Here is a 25638-nt window from a genome sequence, read left to right as displayed (position 1 = left end):
TTATTATTATTACAAAAAACTGGGACAGGTAACTCAGACAAGTAAATCCGCATAACTGCATTGTTCATCTTGTGTGTGTTTGTTGCTCTGTGTGCAAGATCTGCATCTCGCCCCCTATATAGTCATACATTATTTAAAGGTGGCTACCCGAAGCTCTAGTTAATGCTGTATTTTTTATTTTTATTTTTTTAAACTCCTACCTGCCTTAGCTCTGTCATTTCCATTCAACGTACTGTTTCATGCCGCACATAAACAGTCTCCCCCCGGTGGAGGGTAAACAGCTCGACTGCTGCCTCCCTCCACCTTGATGCTTAGCAGTCAGCAGCTGATCTCCAGGCCGCAGGGAGAGCAGGACTTGCTTGAATGCTTTGTTTTATTCCGAGTGTTTTAGATTCGTCCTGCTCTTGTTGCTCTTTATCCGTATTGTGGGCTGGGTATCATTTTAAAATGGTTGATTCTCGCGTGGGTACGATACCTTTTTTGTTTCTGTACCAGAAGAATTTTTCACAAGCAGCTACAAAATAAGTTTTTATTTAAATCAGAAACTATCTAACCAAATAATAAATAAACAAGATCACAAATCTGACAAGATGTTCAGTGCCAGCTTTGGATACTCTAGTTTTTGACAGTGTTGTGGACTAAAAGCAACAATGATTACTTGATTAATCTATTAGTTGATTGACATAAAATGAATCCCCAACAATTTTGATAATTGATTAATTGTTGATAAAATAAATTTATCAAGCAAATACGCCAAATATTTGCTGATTCTAGTTTCTCCATTGTGAGGATTTGCTACTTTTCTGGTTTATATCTTTTCAAGCTGAATATCTAGTTGGTTTTAGACATTTAAAGACATCACCTTGGACTTACAAAATACTGAAAAATTCCTTTTATAATTTACTTAACATTTTATAAACCAAATAATTGATAAATTAAGAAAATAATCAGCAGATTAACTGATAATGGAAAAAAATGTGTTGCAGCCCCAAAAACTCCCATCAAGAGTCGACGGTGACATTTTCAAAAGTGGTGTTTTTTCCAACTATCAGAAAACCTCACAATCGGAAACTGGAACCAGCAAATGTTTTTTCTCTGATAAAAGATTAATAATTCATTCATACAATGTCAGTAGAACAGAGAGTACAGGAACATCTCCAGAGTATTTATACATTATTGCAAGATGGTTACCCTCATTGCTAGCCTTTTAAACCATTTAAATAGTCTCAATTATTTACTTTTTCTGGGTTACATATCTGGAGCTGTTCAGTAACAGGTGAAACCAGCAGCAAACTAACTGTTTTGCCATTTTGCCGTCATTTGTTGACACTTCTGTAGTTCTTTTCACCAACTGGGAGATACTGTTGCTGTCTCAGACTCAGAATTACAACTAGGAGGCTGATGTGAACAGATTATCAGTTATCGAAATTGCTGAAAAAGGTCCTTGATTCTTAAATTTTTTTGTTGAAGCACTGCTATGAACACATTTCAGTTGGCACGATACCCAGCTCTACCTCTACGTCTACGCCCTCTCCTCTGTCTCCATCTTTCATCTTCCCTTCATTCTATCTCTGTCCTTTTGTGTTTATTAGATTTGATAGAGCGAGCCACTTCAGCTCCCAGTGCGGCTAATGTGAGGGAGGAAAGTCACTTTGCGCTCCCCTCTTAGCCAGCTGATGATGATAGACTGCAGGGTAATGGGACACTCCCAGTGCGCGGGATTCCTCTGCTCTGCATCATCGTCTGTGTACGGTTACTAAGGGAGAGCACAGTGTACTTCCTGTTGCCATCTTTGTGAGCCTTTCAGTCTCAGCTCTGCTTTCAGACCGGTTCATCTCCCTCAAGGCTGTCGGGAGTCTCTGCGTTCGGGCGTGTCCGTGAAAATGAAGAATGTGTCAGATGCTGACAGTAACCCTTATGGCCACTTATTGCATGGGTCAGCTGCTGAGGGCTGCAGTAATGCTGCGTCTCCTTCGCAGGCCACAGGAAGAAAGCTGAGATAAGATCAACAGACTTCCCTTACAGGTGACAGTGAATTCTGCAAAGCTCATGCATCTCCCAGCTGTTGTTGTGACTATTACAGGAGGAGACGTCCTTGTTTAATAATAGTTATAATCATATGAAGCCTGAATGCATTTTTTTTCAGTGAGTGAAACTAATTTAGATTCACAGTCAAAGAAAAGGAAATATTGTTGCTTTTACATGTTATACAAAACAGAGAAAAAAACAAAAAAAAAAACAGCTCAGGATTAATCTGCAAAATACTGTTTAATATATTGTTGTGTGAACAACGGTTCAAAACCCAAAGAGATTCAATTTACTGTCATATAAGACAAAGTACAGCAGGGAATCTTTGCATTTAAGAAGCTGGAACCAGCAGATTTTTAAAATAACTTTCATCTGCAACAATTTTGATGTTGATTAATTGCTTGTCGATTGAGTAACCAATAACCTGACTAATCGTATCAGCTCTATTGAAGAGTTTTCAGTTCTACCAACAGCATTTAAGTGTCCAACTGCCCGTTTCTTGAGTTGGAAAATGTCCTTGTGTGTGACTGTGGCTAATAGTTGTTTTTACTATTGATTAATCTGACAAATACTTAGGGCTAGAAAATATCTTTTCTTATCACAAGTTCCCAGAACCTGATATGACATCTTCAGGTTGCTTGTTTTGTCTGAGCAACAGTTCAAAACCAAAATATATTCAACTTACTATTATATAAGACAAACTAAAGCATTGGATTTTTGCTTGAAAACTTAAACAATTTATCCACATAATCAGAATGTTGTTGACCCAACAAGTCACTTCAGTTTTAATGTATTGTTTTCATTTAAGTAGTACTGCACTATCAATTTGAAACCATTATTTTCATTATTGATTAATCTGCAGGTCTATACAATGTCAGCCCACAGGTCACCCTCAAGGTGATTTTTGTCCAACCAGCAGTCTGAAACCCCACATTTTTAATTCACTATCACATAAGACAAAGAAAAGCAGCAAATCCAAGGAATGTATGCTATTTATGCTTGAAAAATTACAAACAATTCATGAATTATCAAAATAGTTGCCGATTAATCGACTTATAATTTCAGCTCTACATTTAGGTTTTGCCCATTGTCTGTTTTTGTTTATTGAAAAATGTGCCAGTTAGTGATTGGTCTAAGATTGTATCAGCCAATGCGAGGGTGTGTTTGATGTTTTGTGTGTGTGTGTGTGTGTGTATGTTTGGACACAGCCGGGCGTGTACAGCAGGCTGGTGGAGGTGCTCGAGTTACATAATCTCCATCTCCCTCCCGCACAGTGACTGTGAAGAAGGGGGCAGCTGCCGACTCCCATCTCGTCATCTTCAGCCTGCTGAGGCATCTCTCCTCTCCTCATCTCTTTCTCCTCTCTCCTCTCAACACGGCATTGGTTTGGTATGCCACTCAGTGGAGTCTACATCCAGCTGGCAGTGCACTGAGACATCAACCTGCTATCATTCAAACATGAAACCTAATCCTCCTGGCTGGTCCTTGATTCACTGTATGTTTGTCTGAACTGTTATATCAACCAGATCCATCACAGCAGAGTGAGAGCTTGCTCCACATTAACAGGCAAATGACTTTAACCTTTAACACCCACAATAACATTTGTCCTAATACATTAAATATGGGATAATAAAGTGACTAGCTGTAAATGGATTTGCCCATCATCATCGCCTGTGGACGCCCATCTGCCTACACGCTGTGGTCCACTGGCATTGTTCAGGCTTGTTGCTGGTATACTGGTGTAGTGTCGCGCATACTGATGACACCTCAACCCTCACAGATGCTGTTCTTGCAAAACAACTTGTCCATTCCCCCTCAAACATATATCTTTGATGCTAAATGGAGCCAAGCCGCCGGGGCCATCTGAAGCACATGAACGCAGTGCATATGGACTCCGATAAGCTGCCACTATGCCGTTGATGGCCGCCATTTGGCATGTTAAGGCCCAGCAGGGCAGGCTGTTGAGCAAAATATGAATGTGTTACAAGCTGGCAGTGAGGGGAGGAGGGTGTGTGGAGCCTGATGGTCATTTGTCAGCCAACAGGCAGAGGGGGCTCTCAGGGGGAATCCAGTGCCAGGGAGTTGCAGTTGTGCTGCTGCTCCATGTGGGTTGAAGTTGGCACTTTGCTGTAATGTAGTATTGTTATTCATTAGACAGGCAGGGGTCTAGTTCCACACAGAAGTTGGGTTTATTAGGCCCATTTTCCAGAGGCGCTGTAGCTCATTAGCATATGCTTGTATCTGCGGCTATTACGGCCACGTCTTGACTGATAATTGTCTGTCAGACGCCTTAATGGAGTTGAGATGGGCTTCCCCTCTCACTGAGCAACCCCTTGGCCATAACTGATGGCGTTGTAAATTCACATCAGGTGGGATTCAAGATCATGCACGTTTCCTGTGCAGTGACGTCACTTTGGCCCTTGGGACACAAATAATCACATTTCCCACTTGTCCTTGACGGTGCAGAGAGAGGAGTGGGCTGGAAGATGCGTGGGGTGCATTAAAGATTCGAGGTTGTCATGACAGCGACCGGCAAGGAGACTGACTCCCTCGCCCACAAACTCCTGTCTAATTGACGTGCACCCACCCACTGCGGCCCCTCCCAGCCTGATCCTCGCATATCCTTAGATATCTCGTCGCATAGATCAAAGTTCACAAGTTGGCCACCTGGAGACCGAGGGTGAACCTCGATCTGCATTTCACTGCCATCCTGTTGGCTTTGTCTGCTGTGAGACCCACATTTGTAGTGCTGTTGTCAAACAGTGCTGTATGAGGAGAGTTATCAGGGAAATCAGGTAGATAAAGGAGGGGAAGACGACTAAACAAACCGTACATGTTTTTTTAACAGTGTCACACTTAACAGATCAATTTATTTTGTGATTTGAGTTAAGATGCAGTCATATCACAACCATATGTTTAAGTTACATTAAAAGTGTATTCTCATATTCTACTAAATTATTGAAGACTGTCAGATACTTGACATGCTTTTTGCTTACGAGACAGCCTACTTAAGCATATCAAGCTTCTTAGGCAAGTGGTTCAATGTGCTTTGCAGATTCTTGGTAATTTTTTTGTCATTTATTGGTTGGAAGGAGCTTTAACTCTGCTTGTCTGCAGTATGTACAGTACAGTATTCTTAAGTAGGAGTTTGAGCATTCAACAAATGATGGATTTTTTTCAGTTTTTGTTTAAGACCACACTTGTAAACAGTTTAGTTATAAGTGGGGCCTTTTGTGTTTAGTACCCTCAAACTGTGTTTTCTCTCCCTGCCCTCAAATTTCATGGTCATGTTCCACAATGTTCTCTGGTTTTTGTCACTGGCAACATGCAACATCTGTGTACATTCCTTTTATTGTTTTCCCGTGGTCACAGGACAATTACACAGATTTCAGATGAAATATGTAGCCATCACCCAGACCACCTCAGCAACCCCAACAGCCATAATGAGGGAAATATGAATGACCCTATAATCATTCCCTGCTGTCTTAATAACTCGGGCACTGTGGATGGAATATTTTTTTTGTCCTTTTTTGCCTTGTCCCTTTCTACTGATTTGCGCTGGTGTTTCCTGTTCTTTTCCATGCTTCAGAGCTTGACTTCATGGGTGTCATTCAATCAGGATGAGGGGTCTTGTTTTGTGGCTTGTTATGTAAGAAGTACAATCTGATCTATAGCAGCTTACACTCTGGTCTCCTACCATACGCAACCACTAATAAGATTTTTGTTGGGCAGTAATCACTTATGCCTCGGTTTGCCAGTGCGGTCTAATACAAGACATATGTATCAAGCTGTGCAAACAATGAACCATATGCTAGCAAAAATCTACCTCCAAATCTTCTAACCACTAAAATAAGCATTTATTATCTCAAATTGGTTTGCAATAACATAGCCATTTACTTGAGGAAGCTGTGAGGTTGAGCCGTGGTAACTCTGAGGGAAAGCTTCGGGATCCTCTCTGTTTGGACGAACACCACGCCAATGTCGTTGCCAGGAAAACACAGCCTACCTGATTCCTTTGTTGAAGGGCAAGGGCGTTCACGTGGTCATTTATATGTAAGACGACCAGACACACAAACACATACCTCTCTCCTCTCGGTGTACCTTTCTCTCAAAGACATGCACATAAACAAACGCTCTGCCCTCTCATCCTGTGGCCCCGGTTGCTGTGTTTCTGATGGCAGGGTGCCTTTGTTTTGCTCCACGGCAGCACAGGGGTGGGGACGCATTATGTAATCTGTGGCGTGTGCCTGGGATATATAGACAGAGAGAGATGGAGAAGGGTGTGTGTGACTATAGTAACATACACACACACATACGATGACATAATCTACTGACCTCTTCTCTGGTCCGCTCGCGTCCACCCCTCCTCTGACTATTCCCGGCATTGCACTGTGATTTTGGGAACCACAGAAGAACATCCTCTTTCACCCTCCATTAACGTTTGTGCAATCTAGGACAAAATTGTTACCGTTGGTCCTCGAGGCACTCTAATGTCATGTGCAGGGCACAGAAGCCACAGAGGGTTTATTTTTCCATCTAGTTTCCATGGTCATGGGAGGCAGAAACATGCTACAGCAGTGCTCAGCTTCTCTAGTAATCTCCCATTTTCTTCTGTGGCTATTGTGAGTGTGTTTGCCTGCACACTTGCACTTACACATGTAGAAGGCTCATTGTTTTTGTTTTTACTGATCTGCACCAAAAAAAAGCATTTTTAAATGAAGCAGATTGGTTTAAACTACTTTTCATGTAGATTTTATGCCTTTGCACATCCATAAGTTGCTACTGCTACAAGATGAAACTGATTACTGTAGTTTACAGTAAACAAAACTGTCTTGAGGGAGCTCAGAGTGTGTTTCACATAACAGAAAAATAGGGAGAAAATACAAAAAAGCTGCTGATTATGCACCAGATTTCCTCAAGGTAACAAGAAAAACAAAGTGTTAAACTAGAGTTTGCACTTAAAATTGTATTTTTATATATTTTCACCTGGCTATTTGTCTTATTGGTTTTTATAAATTCACCTGTCATTTAAACTAAAAAGATAAATTAACAGATTTTTATTTATTTATTAAGAACTAAAACTAATGAGCCTTGGATATGTATGTACACATTCACTATGTACACACAGCCTGTGGTAGTGACCCTGCAGGAGCAGGAAAACACAGGGTTTACCTCTCTGCCTCTAATTCCACTGTGTATAACCCATTCATGCCACATTGAGCCAGCATATATAATAAATATTGATTACAATAACACACTGTGAATACTGTGTCACCTCCCACACATCCATATGGTTCATACAGAAACAGGTTATTCACCTGCTGGATTGTGACGTATAGAAGACCTGAGTGGAGTAAATTTGTCTTCCCCGAGGGGTGTAAATGGTATTTAAACATGCAAATTGATCTGTGGGTTAGTGCTCGCTCTGTAATAATGAGAATTAACCTACATTACTGACTTGTTTGCAAACTTAACTTGTATATACATACTCATGCTGTTATTTCTTTAAGTGGGTGTGTTTGCATGGTTGTGTTTTTGTGTGTGCACGCAGGCTTGCGCCCTTCATGATTACAGTAGTTTCCATAATGGAATTAATTCTGTCAGCTATGGAAGAATATCTGTTTTTCATTTGAAAGACCTTCATCCTGCTACAGCCGTGTGGGAAGCAACCCCAGTATCATTAGTTACATTCTGCACTGTGGAGCGAGAGTCTGTGTGCATCTGTGCAGTACTGCTCTCCATGCTGAAAATGTTTTCTGTTCTTGTCTTACAGATAAAATCGAAGAGGCACAGAAAGAGCTTAAAGACCCCAAAGGCTCACAGAAAGGTAGGAGACAGTTTATCAAGACTTTGAATGAAAAGTAGATACTTCCATTAATTTTTAATAAGACATTGGTGAAGTGCTTTCTCTTTCATTTGAATTGAAGTTTGTTTTTGTAGATTTTTTTTTAGTTTAAAAGGAATTAAATTAATGATTTAACATAAAATAGGTTTTTCACTAAAAGCACAAAAAATGTAATCCACTGGTCTGGAATGTGGAGTGTATTTTTGTTAGTGGCGCAAAAAAAGATTTATTATATGGTGTGTTTATCTGTGCAGTATTGGTTTATCAGAATTTTCCTTTATTTAGTTGTAATTTAATTGAACTCCATTGATTTATTTATCATGTCCTTTAAGGAATGCTATATTTACATGTAAGTGGAGATAATAATAACATTTGGTTACTAGTTGTTACAATAGCAGATCCAGTTGCTGTGCAGCATCTGGAGCCATCAGCAGCCATCACACTTGATGTTTCTACTTTAGTAAAACTATTTGCAATATAAAAGTTTTATTTGGCTTCTACATTCCTGAGTGAATATTTTACAATAGCAGGGTTTTAGGTTAGTGCTGGCACAAACGTTGTCTTTAATATCTTTGGGCTGAATGTGCTCTAGTGTTTTAGCAGCGACAAGTCAGAATTATAACTTTAAATTCATGTTTTGCAACACATTAAAATTTGAAGACCAAGTCAGAGGTTACACTGCAGTTAAATGCTTTGCTTCACAGAAAGGAATCTTTATCCAGAAAATCACTTTTATTTTCTAAATTTGATATTTAAACACACTAATCTTTGCATATAGAGAACACTGTACGTTGCCATAACACTATAGTAATGCCATTATTACACATATGAAGAACATTTTTCTTTGGGATTTGTTAGGTCTCTGTAAATAATATTATAAAGAGTCCAGTCTAGACCTGCTTTATAGGAAAAGTGCAATGAGATCAATTCTGTTATGAATTGGCGCTATATAAATAAAATTGAATAGAATTTTGTTAAGTGGGTTATGTAACAACATTCAAATAGAAAAGTCAGTTTGGTCGAGCGGAAGCAGCATCGTGGTTTAAGCTGAGCAAACCTTATTACCGCAACATTGTCCTTTTTTAAAAAAAAAACACCCAGCTTATTTGAGGACATGCAAGCTTTGATTGAATCATCCACTGTAATTGAGATTGGACAGAGACGCTAAATAGAAAGAGTACAAATAAGAATATCTCAATCCCCCTCTCACACTACAGCAGGTACTGATGTCCATGCCTGCCATTCAAAGGTTAATCCCTTTGACAACGGCCTTTAAAAAGAAGTTAATTCTGTCAGTAGCTCTTTCACACTTGATCATTAAGGCTTTATTTTACACTAACAATCACATGCTTCATACGTCAGTTGAATAATTAGAGAATTTAAAATGTGTGATCATTGAGAGGGGAGGAAAAATAATATCAAGCTTTACTACTGATTGACAGAATTTGCTCACCGGATGAATTTTGAAGCTTTTGAAGATAGACAGTGACAAATGTTTGTTTAAGAAGTACTTTTTATGATGGAAAAGTTGTGGTGAAGTCATGGAATCTATTTTGCACACTTGTCCCAGTAGTGGGCAGAACGAACTAATCCTTTTCCCATGTCTTTCAGCAGCATTGGATACAAATGTGTTTCTTTGTGAGGCATCTTTTTAGAATGAGTTATTTAAAAATCACAGGGTTTCCTTTGAAAACATTTTATATTGGTTGTGTGCTGCTTTAAATGCTTATTGGTTGCATGTTTGTGTGGAGAATGGCTTAACTTATGTAAAGACAAGGCGTTCCTCAATCTAATTATGCTAGAGGCCTTGAAGGAGGAACCCTGACCTCATCTTGGGAAATACCTACACAAGCCAGGAAACTGTGACAGGGCATGCTAATCTTATGCAACATGTCCTTAAAAACACTTTGAATACTGAATCACTATTGCAGGGCCAACACGACAAATTATGAACACCATGGTATGGGTGTGCCGTTTTAAAAACAGTGCTGCATTATTATAACAATGCAGTTGAACTCTTAGAACTCACTCTTAGATATGTTTGTTATTAAATTTTTCTGATCAGCCGAACCTCCATACGTCGACAGTCTGAAAGGAAAAAAATTATCCTTAATTATGTAATGAAGCGTGGGACTCTGTGGTATTAGTCACACAGCAAATAAATAAAAGTGTCTAAACCCCATCCAATTTCAACAAAAGAAGTTATTGATAAAACCGATGAAAATACAGTTACGGCATTCAGCTTTAGTGAAAGCGTTTCAGAAATGTCATGTGGAAGGGTTATGCTTGTTATCTTTAAGTTACAACACTTAAATTGCTGCTGAGTACAAGATTTTGTTTCATATAAAGGCCATGAATGTTCTATATCAATTATGTAATTGTATTGCACTATAATTAAACTGTTAATTATACACATGTTCTGTATGTTCATCAGCATTAAATTGCTGGTTTTAAGAATGATTGAATTGCTTTGCTATAGAGACATACAAACAAGAATTAGTTTTGATTCAGTCTGAATGCAGTGTTCAGCAGTCTAAAACCCAAATGCTCACTAGAGTTTGCACAGTTAATATGGCGTAGAATGATAATTAAACATACTTTTCACAATAGGGAGGAGTAAAATAAAGGTAGTCTAATTATGAGGTACTACATATATAAACATTCAAACTACTTTAGTAACTGAAACAGTACATGGTTGTTATTTTTTTTTGGTCTAAGAAAGAAATATGTCTTCATTTTGTCCTCTGTTTGCAGAAAACTGTTATAAAGCAACTGTTACTAATAAATGACAAGTATAGTAATTCAACTTGATAACTGATCAGTTGATGCTTATCAATAGATGCTAAATGTCTGCCATAAAAATCACATTATCATAATCATTTTTTGGGGGGGAAACTGTATGTATTGTTTTCTTCCACATACTAAACTGTTGACAGAAATTAGGAATGAAAATTAAATTATATTGCTGACCGTTATCTAATTGACTAGCCAAAAAAACACAAGACCAAGCTTTGAGTATTGCTGGACTCTCTCTTCTCCACCATCTTACTAATTTGGAAATAGGCTATTTTTAAACCAAATGACTAAATGTCTAAAGATTCTGGTCCCTAAATCAAATACAACATGCTAAAATTATCTGCAGTCACTAATTGAAGTGGTACTGGTTTCATAAGCAAATGATGAAATTTCAACAACCCAGTACACGAAACAGAATTTATTTTCTCAGAAGGGACTTTTGAACTCACTCTGCCCATATGGTAGAGTGTTTTGCTAAAAAAATGACAAAAAGATGGTGTTATTGTGCTCACTCTGCTTTTCTGTCTCTTTCTCCACAGGGATATCTGAAAGCAGTCGAAGAAATGCAGATAACATAAAAGGCCTTAAGAGGAAAAAGGTTGTTGCAGAGAATCGGCTGGACAAAATTCCAAAGTCTCCAGTGAAGAAGCCGCTACAGTTAAAAACATCTGAAACTGGTGCACCATCCAAGGAAACTACACCTTCTGGCTGCTCCTCCTCCAACAGTCCTTCCCACCATCCTTCAACATCACCCAGTGGGAAAAGTGACCCACAATATGCCCAACCAGTTGCAGCATCCCCTCACAAGGGGTCATTTTCCACTGACGCTGAAAGGCTGAAGGAGGAAGAAAGGTCCTCTAGGCAACCATCACTTGAGCCCACTGATGGTGAGGAGGGCTCTTTGATTACTGCTAAAGTGTCTCAGCCCAAAGACAGCAAGAGCCAAGACCCCAGCTTTGAGGGAGATCCTTACCACAGCAGTGCACCACTTGATGTTCTACTTAAGGCCATGGAGCCTGACTTTAGTACACTGGCTGAGAGGAAAAACTCATTGCAGGCCATCGGAAAACCAGCTTCCACCCTTAATGCTCAATCTAGTGGTGAATTAACAACAATGCCAGCTGTCAATGTTGGTCTCCAGACCCAACCTTCCCATATGCAGACTTATTATATTGACAAACAAGGCAACTTTATTGGCATTGCTGCACCACTACAGGGAAATGTGCAGACATCTACACAGGTTACTCCCATGCAGTCCTCTCCGCTTGCTACACCGCATTTTATGCCCGTTGCTTCAAATCCAGAAAAACCTAGCTTGCACATGAGCTTTAATACTGGACCATCCACTATAACCCATGCACCTGTTCCCTCAGGCTCCAATACTTTGCCACAAAGCCAACCACCAGTTGTGCACACATGCCAGTCCCTTTCAGCAAGTGTTCCCAGCACCATTCAGGTCCCAGTTACACCTGGCAGCAACCAGGTTCAGATGACCACTGTAATGAACTTTGGTGCTGAACAGCATTACAAGGACCAAAAGCCTAAGAAACCAGGAAAGTATGTTTGTGAATACTGCAGCCGGGCATGTGCAAAACCCAGTGTGCTGCTCAAACATATCAGGTCTCACACAGGAGAAAGACCATACCCCTGTGTTACTTGTGGGTTCTCATTCAAAACCAAGAGCAACTTGTACAAGCACAAGAAATCACATGCACATGCTATAAAACTGGGTCTCATTGCACGCTCTGAATCTGGAGGTGGATCGTTATCTCAAGAATCTGACAAAGCCCTTGGAACACATTCTGAGGCGGAGGAGAGTGGGGACAGTGATGAGGATGGCAGTACTGCAGACTTGGACCCTGACTCATCACAGAGCAGTGTGGCAGCTCTGTCTGAAAATAGTTTACAGAGTGCAGGTACAACCCAAGCAAGCCATGGGGAAGCTGACTCATCGGCTGTGTTTGAGTCAATTAAACCAGCCCCTGGTCAGAGGGCTCATGAGCCCAAAGTGACAGCTGCACTTCCAAAAGTTGTTGTATACCCAGTTAATGTCTCTCCGCTGAGGGCAGATAGCCCGAGAGTTACAGGTGCAGCACCTGAGCAAGCTGCTGCACAACGACAACGAGAATTTCAGACTGCCAATCTGAGATCAAGCATCACAGTCCTGTCATCTCTTAAAGAGGTGGATGGTACAAATCCCTCACTGGACATTGTGAGTGAAGACGAAGACCAACAGTGCAAGTCTCCACTGTTGGGTGGACATGCTCAGCTTCAGAGGCAACAAGCAACAGACTTTTCTCAACAGCAACAGACTAAGTGTCTACTTAGTCCCCGCAGTTTGGGAAGTACAGATTCTGGCTATTTCTCACGTTCTGAAAGTGCTGACCAGGCAATGAGTCCACCCAGTCCATTTGTTAAGATAACTCCACCAGTGGACATTGACATTGCTAAGAATGCTCTTCCCAATCTCCCTCCTGTGGTTGCCACAGTAATGCATGTAGCAGCTGAGCAAAAGGCACGGGCCACAGAAGGACAGATGCGTCCACCATTAGAAGTCAAAGCACTCTCTCTGGAAGAACGAATTTCAAAGTTGATATCTGATAATGAGGCAGTTGTTGACAACAAGCAGCTGGACAGTGTGAAGCCAAGGAGGACATCTCTCTCAAGGAGAGGTAGCATAGACTCCCCTAAATCATACATATTTAAAGACTCTTTTCAGTTTGATCTTAAACCAATGGGAAGAAGGTCAAGTTCAAGCTCAGACATCCCTAAGTCCCCATTCACTCCCACAGATAAATCAAAGCCAGTATTTCTTCTCTCTGTACCTTCTCAATACCCGCCAATGGATTGTTTGCCAATAACGAGGAGTAACTCTATGCCTACTACACCAGGACACGCTGCTCTTCCCCTTAATGTTGCCCCCCTGCCCCACCCTTTGCGAATTTGTCAGTCATTTGATGACAAAATTAGTTCGTTGAATGATGATGTATTTTCATCAGCCCCATCAACCCCAAATCCAGCAATACATTCTCGTACCTTAGTCAGACAAGCAGCAGTGGAGGACTTTTCTACAAGTGAGGGGCATGGCCTCCCTACTGTTCGCTCCATGGATGAGGGCTATCATGGTCCAAGCAGTTCTACAGAACTGATGCAAAGAAGCAGATCTTTTGAGCACCATCAGGACAGAAACAGAAAGCCTCAGCAGAATAAAGGCACAATGTATGAGTGTGAAACTTGTCGGAACCGGTACAGAAAGTTAGAGAATTTTGAAACTCATAAGAAATTCTATTGCTCTGAGCTTCATGGTCCAAAAAACAAGCCAATCGCTGTTAAAGAAACTGATCAAGATGTTTTTCATGTTAACATACCGCAGCCCATAGTCCCTAGATCAGCTAGTGGTTCGGGAATACTTGATCAACAGACATCAATTAGGAAGAGAAGGAAAATGAAAAGTGTCGGAGATGAGGATGATCAATCTCCTACTGACACCATTCCACCTTGTTCAGTTAGTTTTGAGCTACCAACAGCTCTGGCAAGTCAGACCTTTTCTCAGCATGCTGTAATAGTAGACATACAGCCCAAGAACAACCAGTCAAAGCTACCTCAGATTCAGCTCGTAGCAAGAGGTATTAATACTTCAGATTCCAGACTGTCACCAATACGAGAGACCCAAATCAGCACCTCTACTAAAGGAGACCTGCAAAGGCAAGGCAGTGGTACTTCAGTCATTAGACACACCAACTCTCTCAGCAGACCCAATTCATTTGAGACAGAATCTATTGACAGGGCCTCTCCTGTTGATAGTATGGAGAAGGATACCCTGAACAAGCTCAAAACAGATGCAATAGCAAATGTCTCAGCTGACACCTACCATGAAAAAATATCCAAACCCAAGAGTGCTGACTATGGAAAACAAAGGAAGGAACAATGCACTGATGGAGCAGTAGCAGCAGTTGGTGAAAACTCTACTCCTGTCCATCAGTCTCGTCTAGTTCGTCAAAATAACATCCAAGTTCCTGAGATTCTGGTCACAGAGGAGCCCGACAGGGAGCATGAAACACAGAGTACTGAGCCAGCAGAAAAGCTTGCAGATCAGTTCAACTGGCCTCAGAGAAGTGAGAGTTTATCAAAGTTACCAGCAGAGAAACTTCCACCAAAAAAGAAAAGAATTCGTCTTGCTCAAATGGACCACTCCTCAGGTGAATCCAGTTTTGAGTCCAGTCTCTCGCGAAGCCTCAGCAGGGACAGTAGTCTTTCTCGTTGTTCCAGCATCTCAGCCTCTTTGGACAGAGATGAGCCATCTAGGTCAGAGAGTCCTTCTAGAGGGGAGTGTGTCAGCAAAATTTCAGAGCCTCATGGTTTGCCAACAGCCTTCAACACCCTTGGTGTTCCTGGAATGATGAGGCGTGCCGCATCTGAACAGATCACTTGTACGCAACCCTCTGTGGAGATTTCATCTGACTACCGTAGCAAGTCCTTTGACTGTGGCAATGTATCTCCCAGAAGATCTCTGTCACCTGTTGGCCAGCCGAAAAGTGGACAAATCTCCCAGGTTCCCCAGGTGCCACTCATTGAAAGAAGGCGGGGGCCATTAGTTCGTCAAATGTCTTTAAAGATAGGCCCAGAGAGTCAACAACCTGTTCGGAAAGTCATACCTCTTGACAAACCTCCCATTACAAATGTTAGCTCTTTAACTCAGAATAGATCCCAGCAGATTCACATTGCCAATAGGCGCACCATGGCTCAGCCTTTTATCCTGCATACTGGAGAACCACCCCTGCAAAAGAATGAGCAAATGGTGCAAAGCATTCATTTGGGTAGCCCAACTCAGCAGCCTCAAGTCCATGGCCTTCCACACCCTTGGCATCAAACATCAAGGGTTCAAATATGCCAAAAGATACAACAACCGCTGAGCCAGATCTTAGTTTGTCGTGAGAATGTCCAAAACAAACCAGCCGACTCTGAAGAAAAGAAATGTTTTGTGCCCAAATACCAACTGCAGTGTCCTGCTCTGAGAACAAGCCAAACATTTTCATTCTCCAACACGCAGGGAACTCAGATAGCCTTGCCAGTTTTAACAATACCTATTGCCAATCCAATTTTGAGCATGTCAAAATCGTCAGATGTACTCCAAAATGTATATGTTGCTCAAGCCAATCAACAGGCCTCTGAGATTAAGACACAGACTGTTGTTCTGTCAGGTGAACAGCATAGGGACCCATTTGATCAGACCCAAGCAGGTGCTTTACCATTGCCACGGATCCTCATAACTCATGAGCAGATGCACCCTGCTCCCTGTGTGTCCAATAAAAATAGCATCTCATCCAATCACAGTGTAGATAGTGATAGCCATGCTGTACCAACTCCAAAGAAGGATAGGACTCAAACTAAAACAGTCAGCACTCATAACCATGCTGGAGAACGAGCACCTTCTCTTGGGTCTTTGCATTGCACACAGAAACTAGCATCAGTAACTCTATGCCCACAGCAGGAACCCACTGCCTCAAGTAAACGAATGTTGTCACCTGCCAACAGCTTGGACATCTACATGGAAAAGCACCAAAAACGGGCTAAGGATGAGCATGGTGTGGCCTGTCTAACTGATGGCAGGTCAGTCAATTATCTTAATTCCAAGATGTCAGAGGTTACCAGACAGCGGAAGCTAACACTTGTTAGGCAGGTTTGCACAACGGAACCGGTGGACAGTCCCATTGAAACTGAGGCCCCACCTCTACTGCAGGTTAAATCAGATGGGGAGAAGGACTCAGAGGCTACTGATGACGTTAAGCCTATGTCACCTGACAGTGCTGGGCTGGAAAAAGACACAAGCATTGTTATTCATGAGGAGGCAGGTCCTGCCCTGAATACTACACGTGGTAGCCAGGGCACCTCCATGCCAGCTAATAACACTCTGAAGCCCCAAGAGAAAGCTGAGGAACAGAGGTGGACTCCTGCCAAATCTCCGATCAGGCCCTGCAGTTTCCACGGTAGTCAGATGAAACTGACGACATCTGTGTCTGTGGTTAACACAAAAGACAGTCATCGCCTGTCTTTCCCCAGCCTGAAGACTGCCACCACTTTCACATGGTGTTTCTTGATGAAGAGGAAACCTCTTCATGTTCCACAGACTGACCTGAAGACTTCAGCATATGCTGTCTGGACAGTCAACCCCAACAACCATAACCCACTTGGGTTGCCCACCAAGGTGGTCATGTCTCTGTTTGACTCCAAGCAGAGCTCCAAGAAAATACACTACACCTCAGCCATAAGAACTAGTGGGAAATCTGACATCTTGTCTTACTCAGGCAAGCTGAAAGACGTCATGCCCAGGGTAAGAACTAATTTTCTGTAACATTTTTATGTTTCTCTTCTACTGCTGCCTTGTTTCTTGAATCAGATCAAATAAATACATCAATCACTTCTTCTCCCTGCAGGTGCCAATAACCCAGAAGTCTATATCAGTTGAAACCAGAAGTAAAGTGCAACCAGAAACTCAGGCCAGCAACGAATCAGACAAGGACTCTGCCTCTAAAACAGAACCAAGACGGGTCAAAATATTTGATGGCGGGTATGATTCAAAACGATACATTTTATATTATATTACAATTTAGAAATCTTATTTGCTTTTTTTAATGTGTTTGTCTTCCTATTTTATGTGTCCCTCATGGTTCTATTGCAACCCAATAGATACAAATCTAATGAGGAGTATGTTTACGTACGTGGGCGTGGACGAGGTAAATACATCTGTGAGGAATGTGGAATCCGCTGCAAAAAGCCCAGCATGCTGCGCAAACACATCCGCACCCACTCTGATGTCCGGCCATACCACTGTGTCCACTGCAACTTCTCCTTCAAGACAAAAGGTTAGAGCTCAGTAGTTGATCAGTGTTCAAAGCTACAAATCTAAAGCCACTACTCCTTTTACTTGTGTACATAGGTCATGATATGATAAAGATGCTTTTATCAATGCAATATTTTCCTATCAACCAAGAAGTTTGAACGTCTTGATTAATTTTCTTTCTTAAATGTAGTGAAGAGGTGTGTAATTCTCAGTACTTTCACAATAATCAATTATACAAAATTAAATAAATACATAAAGAAACATCCCTAGAAAATAATGTATAATAATTGTAATGTATTCTCAGGTCACGTAAATATAGTACATCTATGGGATTTCTCAAAATCTAATGTTTTTGCAAAACAATTGCCTTGTCTTATAATATACTGCACTGCATGTGGTTCTAAATTACTGGATAGCTATACACACATACTGTACAAAATGATAAATTTAGTACCACAAATTTTAATAAAATTATATTTGCATACACTGATCTGAACATACAATTTGTTTTCACCACAATTTACATTTTAGGCAATATATTTTAATAGCCTTGAACTGCTACAGTTTACTTCTTCCTTTTAAGAGCTATAAAATTAAAGATGTTTCACCATTTCTTAAACCAAGACAGTATGACTCACCATTCTTTATCGAACTTGCCTACCCACGCCACACTGCAGAACAGTACTTGGTGTCAGAGCAACCCACGTTCATTTAAAAATGTCTTTATCAGTTACTCACCCTTTACATACAGCTTGCCCAAAGACCGCATTCTCTTACATAAACTCCTTCTGTGCTATTGTTCAAGCTCTACCCACCCATAAGACCTTACTACCTCTCTTCTTGCAGGAAATCTGACCAAGCACATGAAATCCAAGGCCCACAGTAAGAAATGCATGGAGATGGGGGTTCCTGCGGGTCTCATTGAGGATCAGGATGCAGAGGACTCAGGTACAGTGCTTCACTGCACAGCCTTAGCCTAGAGGGAAATACAGAAGGATCATTGTGTGCTCCAAAGCCATAATTTATCCCAAAAAAACAATTTCTCTGTAATTTCAGGGGTTTATTTACAGTATATTGTTACAAATGTAGTAATGACTTAATAGAGATAGGTCTTGTTTACCTCATTTGCTTTGGTTTCAAACAACAGGATTACCATTCTTTAAATAGTTCTCCTGTTAATGGCATGAGATAAACACGGATTGTCCCTGCTTGTGCGCTGTTGCTATGTCGATCAATAGCTTTGCCACGGTCTAATTAGAAATTCTAAATGCAGCTTCTTCCTCTGTTAACTCAAAGCGCATGTGGGCAGCATGCACAGCGTTTAGAAAGAGGAAATTGCTGCGTCTAATTTTAGAAAAAAGCAAAAAAAACAAAACAGGGAGAGAAGCTGCCTGAAAGCATTCTATGGTCCCAGTCTCCAAGAGCATATTTGTTTTTCCTCCTCTGCCTGTGATGGAGCTCAGGGGCGTATGGTGATCTAGGGTGTGAAACTATGCAGCAGCAGCACAAAACATCACTGAATTGCATTCTTAGTGGTGGATTTTCTCACTATGTGATAATAGAAGATCTTTAATGAATGAAAGTGGTTCAGTACTACCAGAGGGCCTATCTATTTTCTAACAGCTCTGATGACTCATATGTTCTGTGGGATACCAGGAATAGATTTCCTTCTTACATATTCTCTCACCTACAGGAGACCGGAGTCAGGTCAGCAGTGCTGACCGTCAAGATTCAGATGGTGATGATTCTGATGGACCTGATGATGAGGAGAATGATGACAACGAGGAGGAAGAGGAGGACAGCCAGGCAGAGTCTGGCCTGTCTACCAACCCTTCTGTCTCCGCCAGCCCGCAGCATATCCCTTCCAAAGAGGCTGAAGTCCCTCCTAGCGCCCTCCTAGCCCAGATGTCAATCAGCTCAGTCTCTCTACATCTCTCCCAGCCTCCAGCTCCTGAATCCCACACATCAGACTCAGAATCTGTCCCCATGATGAGCCCTGTGTCCCTGAGCAAGCAGATATCCATCTCTGGGTCCTGCTACAGCCCAATGCCCCTCCCTTACTCTCCTCTGCCTGTTGCCACCACATCCGACTCGTACACCTCAGACACAGAGTCAGTGCACATGATGAGCCCAGTGTCACCATGCAGGCAGATGTCCATCGACTACCCTGACTTTGAGGTGCCCCCTAGTCCCCCAGTGCCAGGCAAGGTCTCCAAGCTAGGCCAGGTGAGACCCATGTATTCTCATTGTGTCTCTCTCCACCCCTCCCTGCCTGCCTCCATTCTTTCCTATCCATACCCTTAGCTTTGAATCCTGTATGCGAGGCACTTGCACAAAGCTCCTGTGAATGCTCTGAAAAAAGGTGAATAGCCTTATTAATTCTGATTAGGCTTGGTGAATCGATCCAAATACAATTTCATCTTAACATCTATAAAATCTTGTAGGATTGTGCCACAACAGGTCAAGAAATAATACAGAATATTTGTCTCTTTTCACAGGACACCACCTCTGCCACTCCTGCTGTGGTAACCAGTGAAGTAGGCATACCAGTGGACCGGAGCACTCAGACTTCCTCCTATGCTTCTCATGGTCCCATGCACTTCCCCCCACAGGGTTTATCCCAAACACCAGGAACAGAGACCCAGACCCACCTGTTCAGTCACCTGCCCCTGCACTCCCAGCAGCCTTCTCGCTCCTCTTACAGCATGGTCCCAGTTGGGGGGATCCAGCTGGTGCCCGCTGGCCTGGCAGCTTACTCCACCTTTGTACCAATCCAGGCTGGCCCCGTCCAGCTCACCATACCTGCAGTGAGCGTCATTCACAGAAACACAAGCCCGTTACCAGCTCAAAACACTCCACTCAAACCAGAGGGTTTGCAAACCCAGCCACTTGTGGTCCAGGAACCAATCAGTAGTGTTGTGCCCTGCTTCCCCCTAGGGCAGGTCACTGGCCTGCAGGCTCAAACAATACAGCCAGTAGGTCTGGAGACACTTAACCTCATGGGGCTGACCAACACAGGCCTGGCATCCACCCAGCTGCTGAACCAGCAAGGGCTCACCCTCAATGCCACCCTCGGGCTTCAGGTTTTAGCTGCCAACCCCACCTCCCAAAGCAGCACCGGCCCCCAGACACACGTCCCAGGCCTGCAGATAGTTAACATCGCCCTGCCTGCCATCATTCCTTCTCTCAGCCCTCTATCCACCCTTAGTCCTCTCGCTGGGTCCTCAGAGAGTCAGGGCAGCCCTGAAGCTCCAGGAGCACAGCCATCTCAAAATGAGCATGGCCTTGGTTCTGTACAAAGCTGCATGCCTGCTTCACCGACCACCCATTTCAAGGTCAGCAGCTCTCCAGAAGTGACCTCAGGCAGCAGGGCTAGCCCCAGAGTTAGCAGCGGAGCAGAGCTCATACAGACTGTTGAGAGGGAAGAAAGAAAGAAATCCCCACAGCAACATCAATCACCAGCTCCTGAGAGCCGAGCAGACAGTGCTAAGGAGTCACCAGTTGAGGGAGCTAGTGATCCTGCACATCCTAGACCTCCGCCAGTGACCAGCTGGCAGAAGGTAATTGATGACTATAATGAGGTATCCAGTGATGATGAAGACAGACTGGTCATTGCCACCTGAAAACCCCACGTGGAAAGCTCTTCTTGTTCTCTTTTTGTAATTCTTGTCACTTTGTAAGACTGATAACACTTTTCAGGGGTTTGTTTCTTTGCAAATCACCTTTCAAAGCACAGATGCTGACATTCATATTGTATGTGCAATCACATGATAATTATAATGATGACCAATCATTTTATTTTTTACTTTTTTTTGTCAGCTCCAGACAGTTTCTTGTTTTGTACATGTTGTATAGACAATTGTGCCTTTATGGAGTTTCTTGTTTAGGAACCTGTACATAATTCCTTATAAATTCAGTAGTTGCTTGTGTTTATTTCAAAAAAATAGAAGTAAAGAGAGGCATATGGAGGATATCAATTTTATTTTGGAGGATTTGTCATTCGTAAATTTATGGAGTTATAAATGTTGTACTGGTATATGTACATTTCTATGGATTATGGGGCAATGTTTCTGTGTACAGATGTTGTGTTCAACTATTTATTATAATCCATCTAGTGCCCATTATGATTCATAAGTCCATAGGTATGTGCATTATGGTAGCTTTACATTGCTGTATCAATATTCTTAACTGTATAAGTAAAAATTTGTTTACAAACATTGAAGTGGTGTCACTGTATTTTGTCAGTTGTTAAACACTAGAAACACATTGTCACTACACATTTTAAGGTGGACTGGATGTCAATTATAGATGACAGGTATTCATTCACGCTTGAATCATAGACAGTATTAATTCTAACAATCAAGAAATTAAATAGGTCAATACAACTATTGTAAGCGCAGTGAGTGTTAAAAGTGGAACTGTGGTGTTGAACAGATTCTTAGGAAATGTATGTTTATTATCTATTATGCTGTTGACTGTCACATTTAATATTGTAAGTAGCACATTTTCCATAACATATTAGAATTTGACCTGCAACAATTTTGATATGATTAATCATTCTACTAATTTTTAAGCAACAATGACAAATTCGGTGGTTTCTACGGCGCCCCCTAAAGGTCATGGCGAGAATTTTTGAGGACTACTTTTGCATTCCCTCGCAATACTTTTTCTTCTTCCATTCCTTCAGAGCCATATGTCATTTCCACTCAGCTGCTCCCAGCGCCCCAGTATATCAGCTCACTGAATTTTACTTTGAACTGGGCATTAAGTATGCTGATATAGTACTACTGCTCAATAGGCACGCATGGTTATGTAATTAGTGAAAGTAAACTTAAACTAATTCTTAGATCAAGAGGTCTCTCCAGAAGAAAGCAGTACGGTAATCTGCAGGATGCTGTCGGTTTCATTAGTGAACAGTTACTGTACTTTACCCCAGAGGGGTTTCACTGAGGAAGAGGAGACGTCTCTAGAAGCGGAATTACAGATGTGCAGTTGACTCTACCTCATAAAGCTAATGTGCTGTGTATTTGTATGAGTCAAAAAAAGCAACAGCGTCTGTGGGTCTGTCACAGAAAGAGCAGACCGCATTGACCCACTTGCAGAGCTACATCAGGAACCAACGCAACACAGACCAACGCAAGTTGGAAAGCTTTTTGCGTTCGCTATTTTCTGTTTTTTCTTCTATGATAATAAACAGAATATCTTTGGTGTTGGTAATTATTTTCATTATTGATTAAACTATTTCACTCCAAAATTAGTTTTAAATAGCTATCACTGACATCATGGCTAGTACATCCAAGCAACCACAGCTCAGTGTAAAAAAAACAAACAAAAAACATCAACCTGCTATAATCTGGGTAACTAGATTAACATTTGTGTGTAATTATTTTAATAAATTACAAGTTACTCTCCAGCAAAAGATATTCATAGTTAATATTTAATCATTAACAGCAACTGTGCAACGTCTGAACCATCCACACTCCTTGACATGCGCTGCAGAGCCCAAATAGAGCTTCTTACATGACAGAGAATTCAGATTCTTAAAATAAATAGCTGGTTATGTGATTGTCTCAATTGGTAAGACCTTCAGCTCCTTTACTACCACTATGATTATATTAGGTAAGTGTGCTTCAGCAGTGCTGCTCTGCTTTCCAGCCTTTTTACAGACAGCTCAACAGAGGGAGGAATTGCAATATCACTACTTTATTTTATATGATGACAAAATAATGTAAGAATTTCATGCCGCATACAGTAAAACAATTCAATGTCCCAGTTCCAATAAAGGGTGACGTACTATACAGCAAATATCACTTAGATTCAATCTTCAGGAGACAACCTCGTGATCCTCTCATCGTCACAATACCACCTAATCAAAAATCACTAGTTGCCAATCAAATGAGTGGCACTTGATTAATAAATTGTTGTATTTGTTTTATTTTACACCTACGAGAAGAGTCATGGTAAAGAGCTCTGAGAGGACCAGGACCAAACATAGCAATCTGGCCTCAATGAGGGAAACATCTCTCTCATCTCAAGAGGCTTTGCAGCGATAAACTGCTTGTTGCACTCCATTCAGAAGGTGACTCATTCATCTACAGTACAGACCCCATCGTCCCACCCCCTCCTCCCACAGGGCTGACTGAAACCTGTGGGGGAAGCTGTTGCAAAGCAAACAGAGACCCCTAGAGGTCATTATCTGCTAATGCTGAGAAAACAAAATGCAGGCTGATGAAGTGAAGAGCCCACCAGATCGACAACTCAAGAATGGTCAGAACAAATCTTACACCGCAGCAGCTGCATGGCTAAACTGGCCAAAATTGAGTGTCCAAATTTGAACCAAAGCTGCCTCGAATGCTACTCTACTGGGTTGTTTCTGTCCTGAATGAAGAAATATGCTCCTCCTGCCATTAGCACAAGCTGTTCCCCTGGCCAGTGGAAACTCTCAACACCGGCCTCTGATTAGGGGCCTCAGAGCTACAGCATGTCAGGATACTTCACCTAAGACTTTTCCACTTTGAGCATGCACGCACACACAAACAAGGTAAATTTTCCACCTCTGCCCCCAGCAGAGTGTCTCTGACTATGTTATTTAGGGAAATACTCCTCGGTTTCCACAGTTTATTACAATTGGTGGTGGAGGGAAACCATTAGATTAACAGCCACTTTGGAGCTTGTTTGTGCTTTCAGTAATCACTCTTCAATTATTATAACACAGCAGTTGTGGAGCACCAGGTACACGGCCAACAGAACCGTATATATTCACTGCAAACATCACACAATCAGGATGACAGATTACCTCGTAGATTACAAATATTGATTTTTATATGTACACATCTTTATGTCAAGCACTACTGATTGTATATTAATAAGACACTTCCTCCAGCTCATGCCATTTAACTACCCGTTGAAATGTTTAACCTCCAGCAAGAATCCTGCTCAAAAAGGACCTCAGATAAAGATGTTTGCACTGGTTATGTAATGTTGGGTGTAGAGTCCAATTTAAGTTTTATAATACAATATACCCTATAATACTATATTCTTATTCTTAGAGACAGAGAACGAGGTGTATTAAATTTAGATTTTTTTATTCCAACTCAGTTCTCCAGTTCAGATCATGCAAAGGGCAAAATCCCCTCCTGCCAGGCAACTTCTTTGTCTGCAGCAGTGTATGTACACAGAGAGGACTGGGTGTCAAAGTTCAAACTTCAATATGTGACAAAAGTGCAACTTTAGACTGGGCTGAACTATCTAATTAGAAGTACTTTCATTGTTGCAATTAATAAGATTTACAAAGTACACTTTTTATTCTACTTTCACTTTAGTGGATTAGTATTTGATGTACATACTGAAGGATGGTACACTGTTTTCAAAAGGCAAGAATAACAGAAGACACCACCTTGTGATGTTATTTCCGTTTGCTTTGAACCCGTTTTTTAAAATCATATAAAAAGGAAATCTAACTGTTAGAAAGCTTTATAAAGAAAACTCGTCAGCACTTCTCTACATGTGAGAATGAATAGTGGGCTGGTATTTTGATACTAAAACACTTACAATCAGGATGTCACACTGGCCATGTTACTGTCAAAAAAAGGGTGCTTTTGTTTTTACTTGTCTAACATAAAGAATGGCCAATTTACTATCATTACTATCACTGTATAGTGTATATTCAACACATATGTATCTGTCTACGGTCTAATATGGTCCTAGGTTTTAGTCTTGTCTCTATTATCATACTGTGTTTTTTTTATTTATGGCTTTTAATTGTCATTTGTGATTTGAAATCAAGAGATTTGGTACCTCTGGCAAAATTCAAGACTATTGTAAATCTTACAGTAAATGACTCCTTTGTCAGTTGTCCCTGTTCTTGGTTTATTTTTGCCTTATTGTTATCTGTTGTTTAGTATTGTTTTATCTTTTGTATGGTTTTGTCTGCAACTTTTTATGCTGCCGTCTTGGCCAGGGCTTCCATGCAAAAGAAGTTTCCAAACTCAATTGAACTCATCTGGTTAAATAAATGTTTTTATTAAAAAAAAAAAAACGTATGTGACTTGACTGCTTAACACTTTTTCACTATGATTAACAAAGTAGCCTACTCTCTCTGCCTATCTATTTTTTACTGGAGTAGTTT

The 25638-nt window shown here is 41.3% G+C and overlaps 1 protein-coding gene and 2 long non-coding RNA genes across 13 annotated transcripts in view; 1 reads left to right on the top strand and 2 right to left on the bottom strand.

Annotated features, from left to right (window-relative positions):
* The window catches only part of hivep1 (HIVEP zinc finger 1), a 59987-nt gene extending 38255 nt beyond the window's left edge, over nucleotides 1-21732 (top strand). For all 11 annotated transcript variants that reach the window (XM_044172912.1, XM_044172914.1, XM_044172916.1 and 8 more), the window contains 7 exons: nucleotides 7802-7855; nucleotides 11209-17000; nucleotides 17104-17237; nucleotides 17357-17532; nucleotides 18357-18458; nucleotides 19204-19736; nucleotides 20009-21732. In XM_044172912.1, the coding sequence (XP_044028847.1) occupies nucleotides 7802-7855; nucleotides 11209-17000; nucleotides 17104-17237; nucleotides 17357-17532; nucleotides 18357-18458; nucleotides 19204-19736; nucleotides 20009-21133 (7916 nt within the window). In that variant the 3' untranslated portion in view covers nucleotides 21134-21732. The remainder of the gene's footprint in view (nucleotides 1-7801; nucleotides 7856-11208; nucleotides 17001-17103; nucleotides 17238-17356; nucleotides 17533-18356; nucleotides 18459-19203; nucleotides 19737-20008) is intronic.
* Nucleotides 516-7795, bottom strand: LOC122865019. Its single transcript, XR_006375370.1, has 2 exons — nucleotides 6364-7795; nucleotides 516-6275 (listed from the first exon to the last, which is right to left on the bottom strand). It is a non-coding gene; the product is annotated as an uncharacterized LOC122865019 (long non-coding RNA).
* Nucleotides 18375-25638, bottom strand: part of LOC122865018 — a 60854-nt gene continuing 53590 nt past the window's right edge. Inside the window, exon 3 of the long non-coding RNA XR_006375369.1 lies at nucleotides 18375-18486. This is a non-coding gene — a long non-coding RNA (uncharacterized LOC122865018). The remainder of the gene's footprint in view (nucleotides 18487-25638) is intronic.

This window comes from Siniperca chuatsi, linkage group LG17, assembly GCF_020085105.1.
Source record: "Siniperca chuatsi isolate FFG_IHB_CAS linkage group LG17, ASM2008510v1, whole genome shotgun sequence".
NCBI classification, from domain to species: Eukaryota; Metazoa; Chordata; class Actinopteri; order Centrarchiformes; family Sinipercidae; genus Siniperca; species Siniperca chuatsi.
The sequence above is the reverse complement of the archived record's forward strand: the minus strand, read 5'-3'. Positions and strand labels throughout refer to the sequence as shown.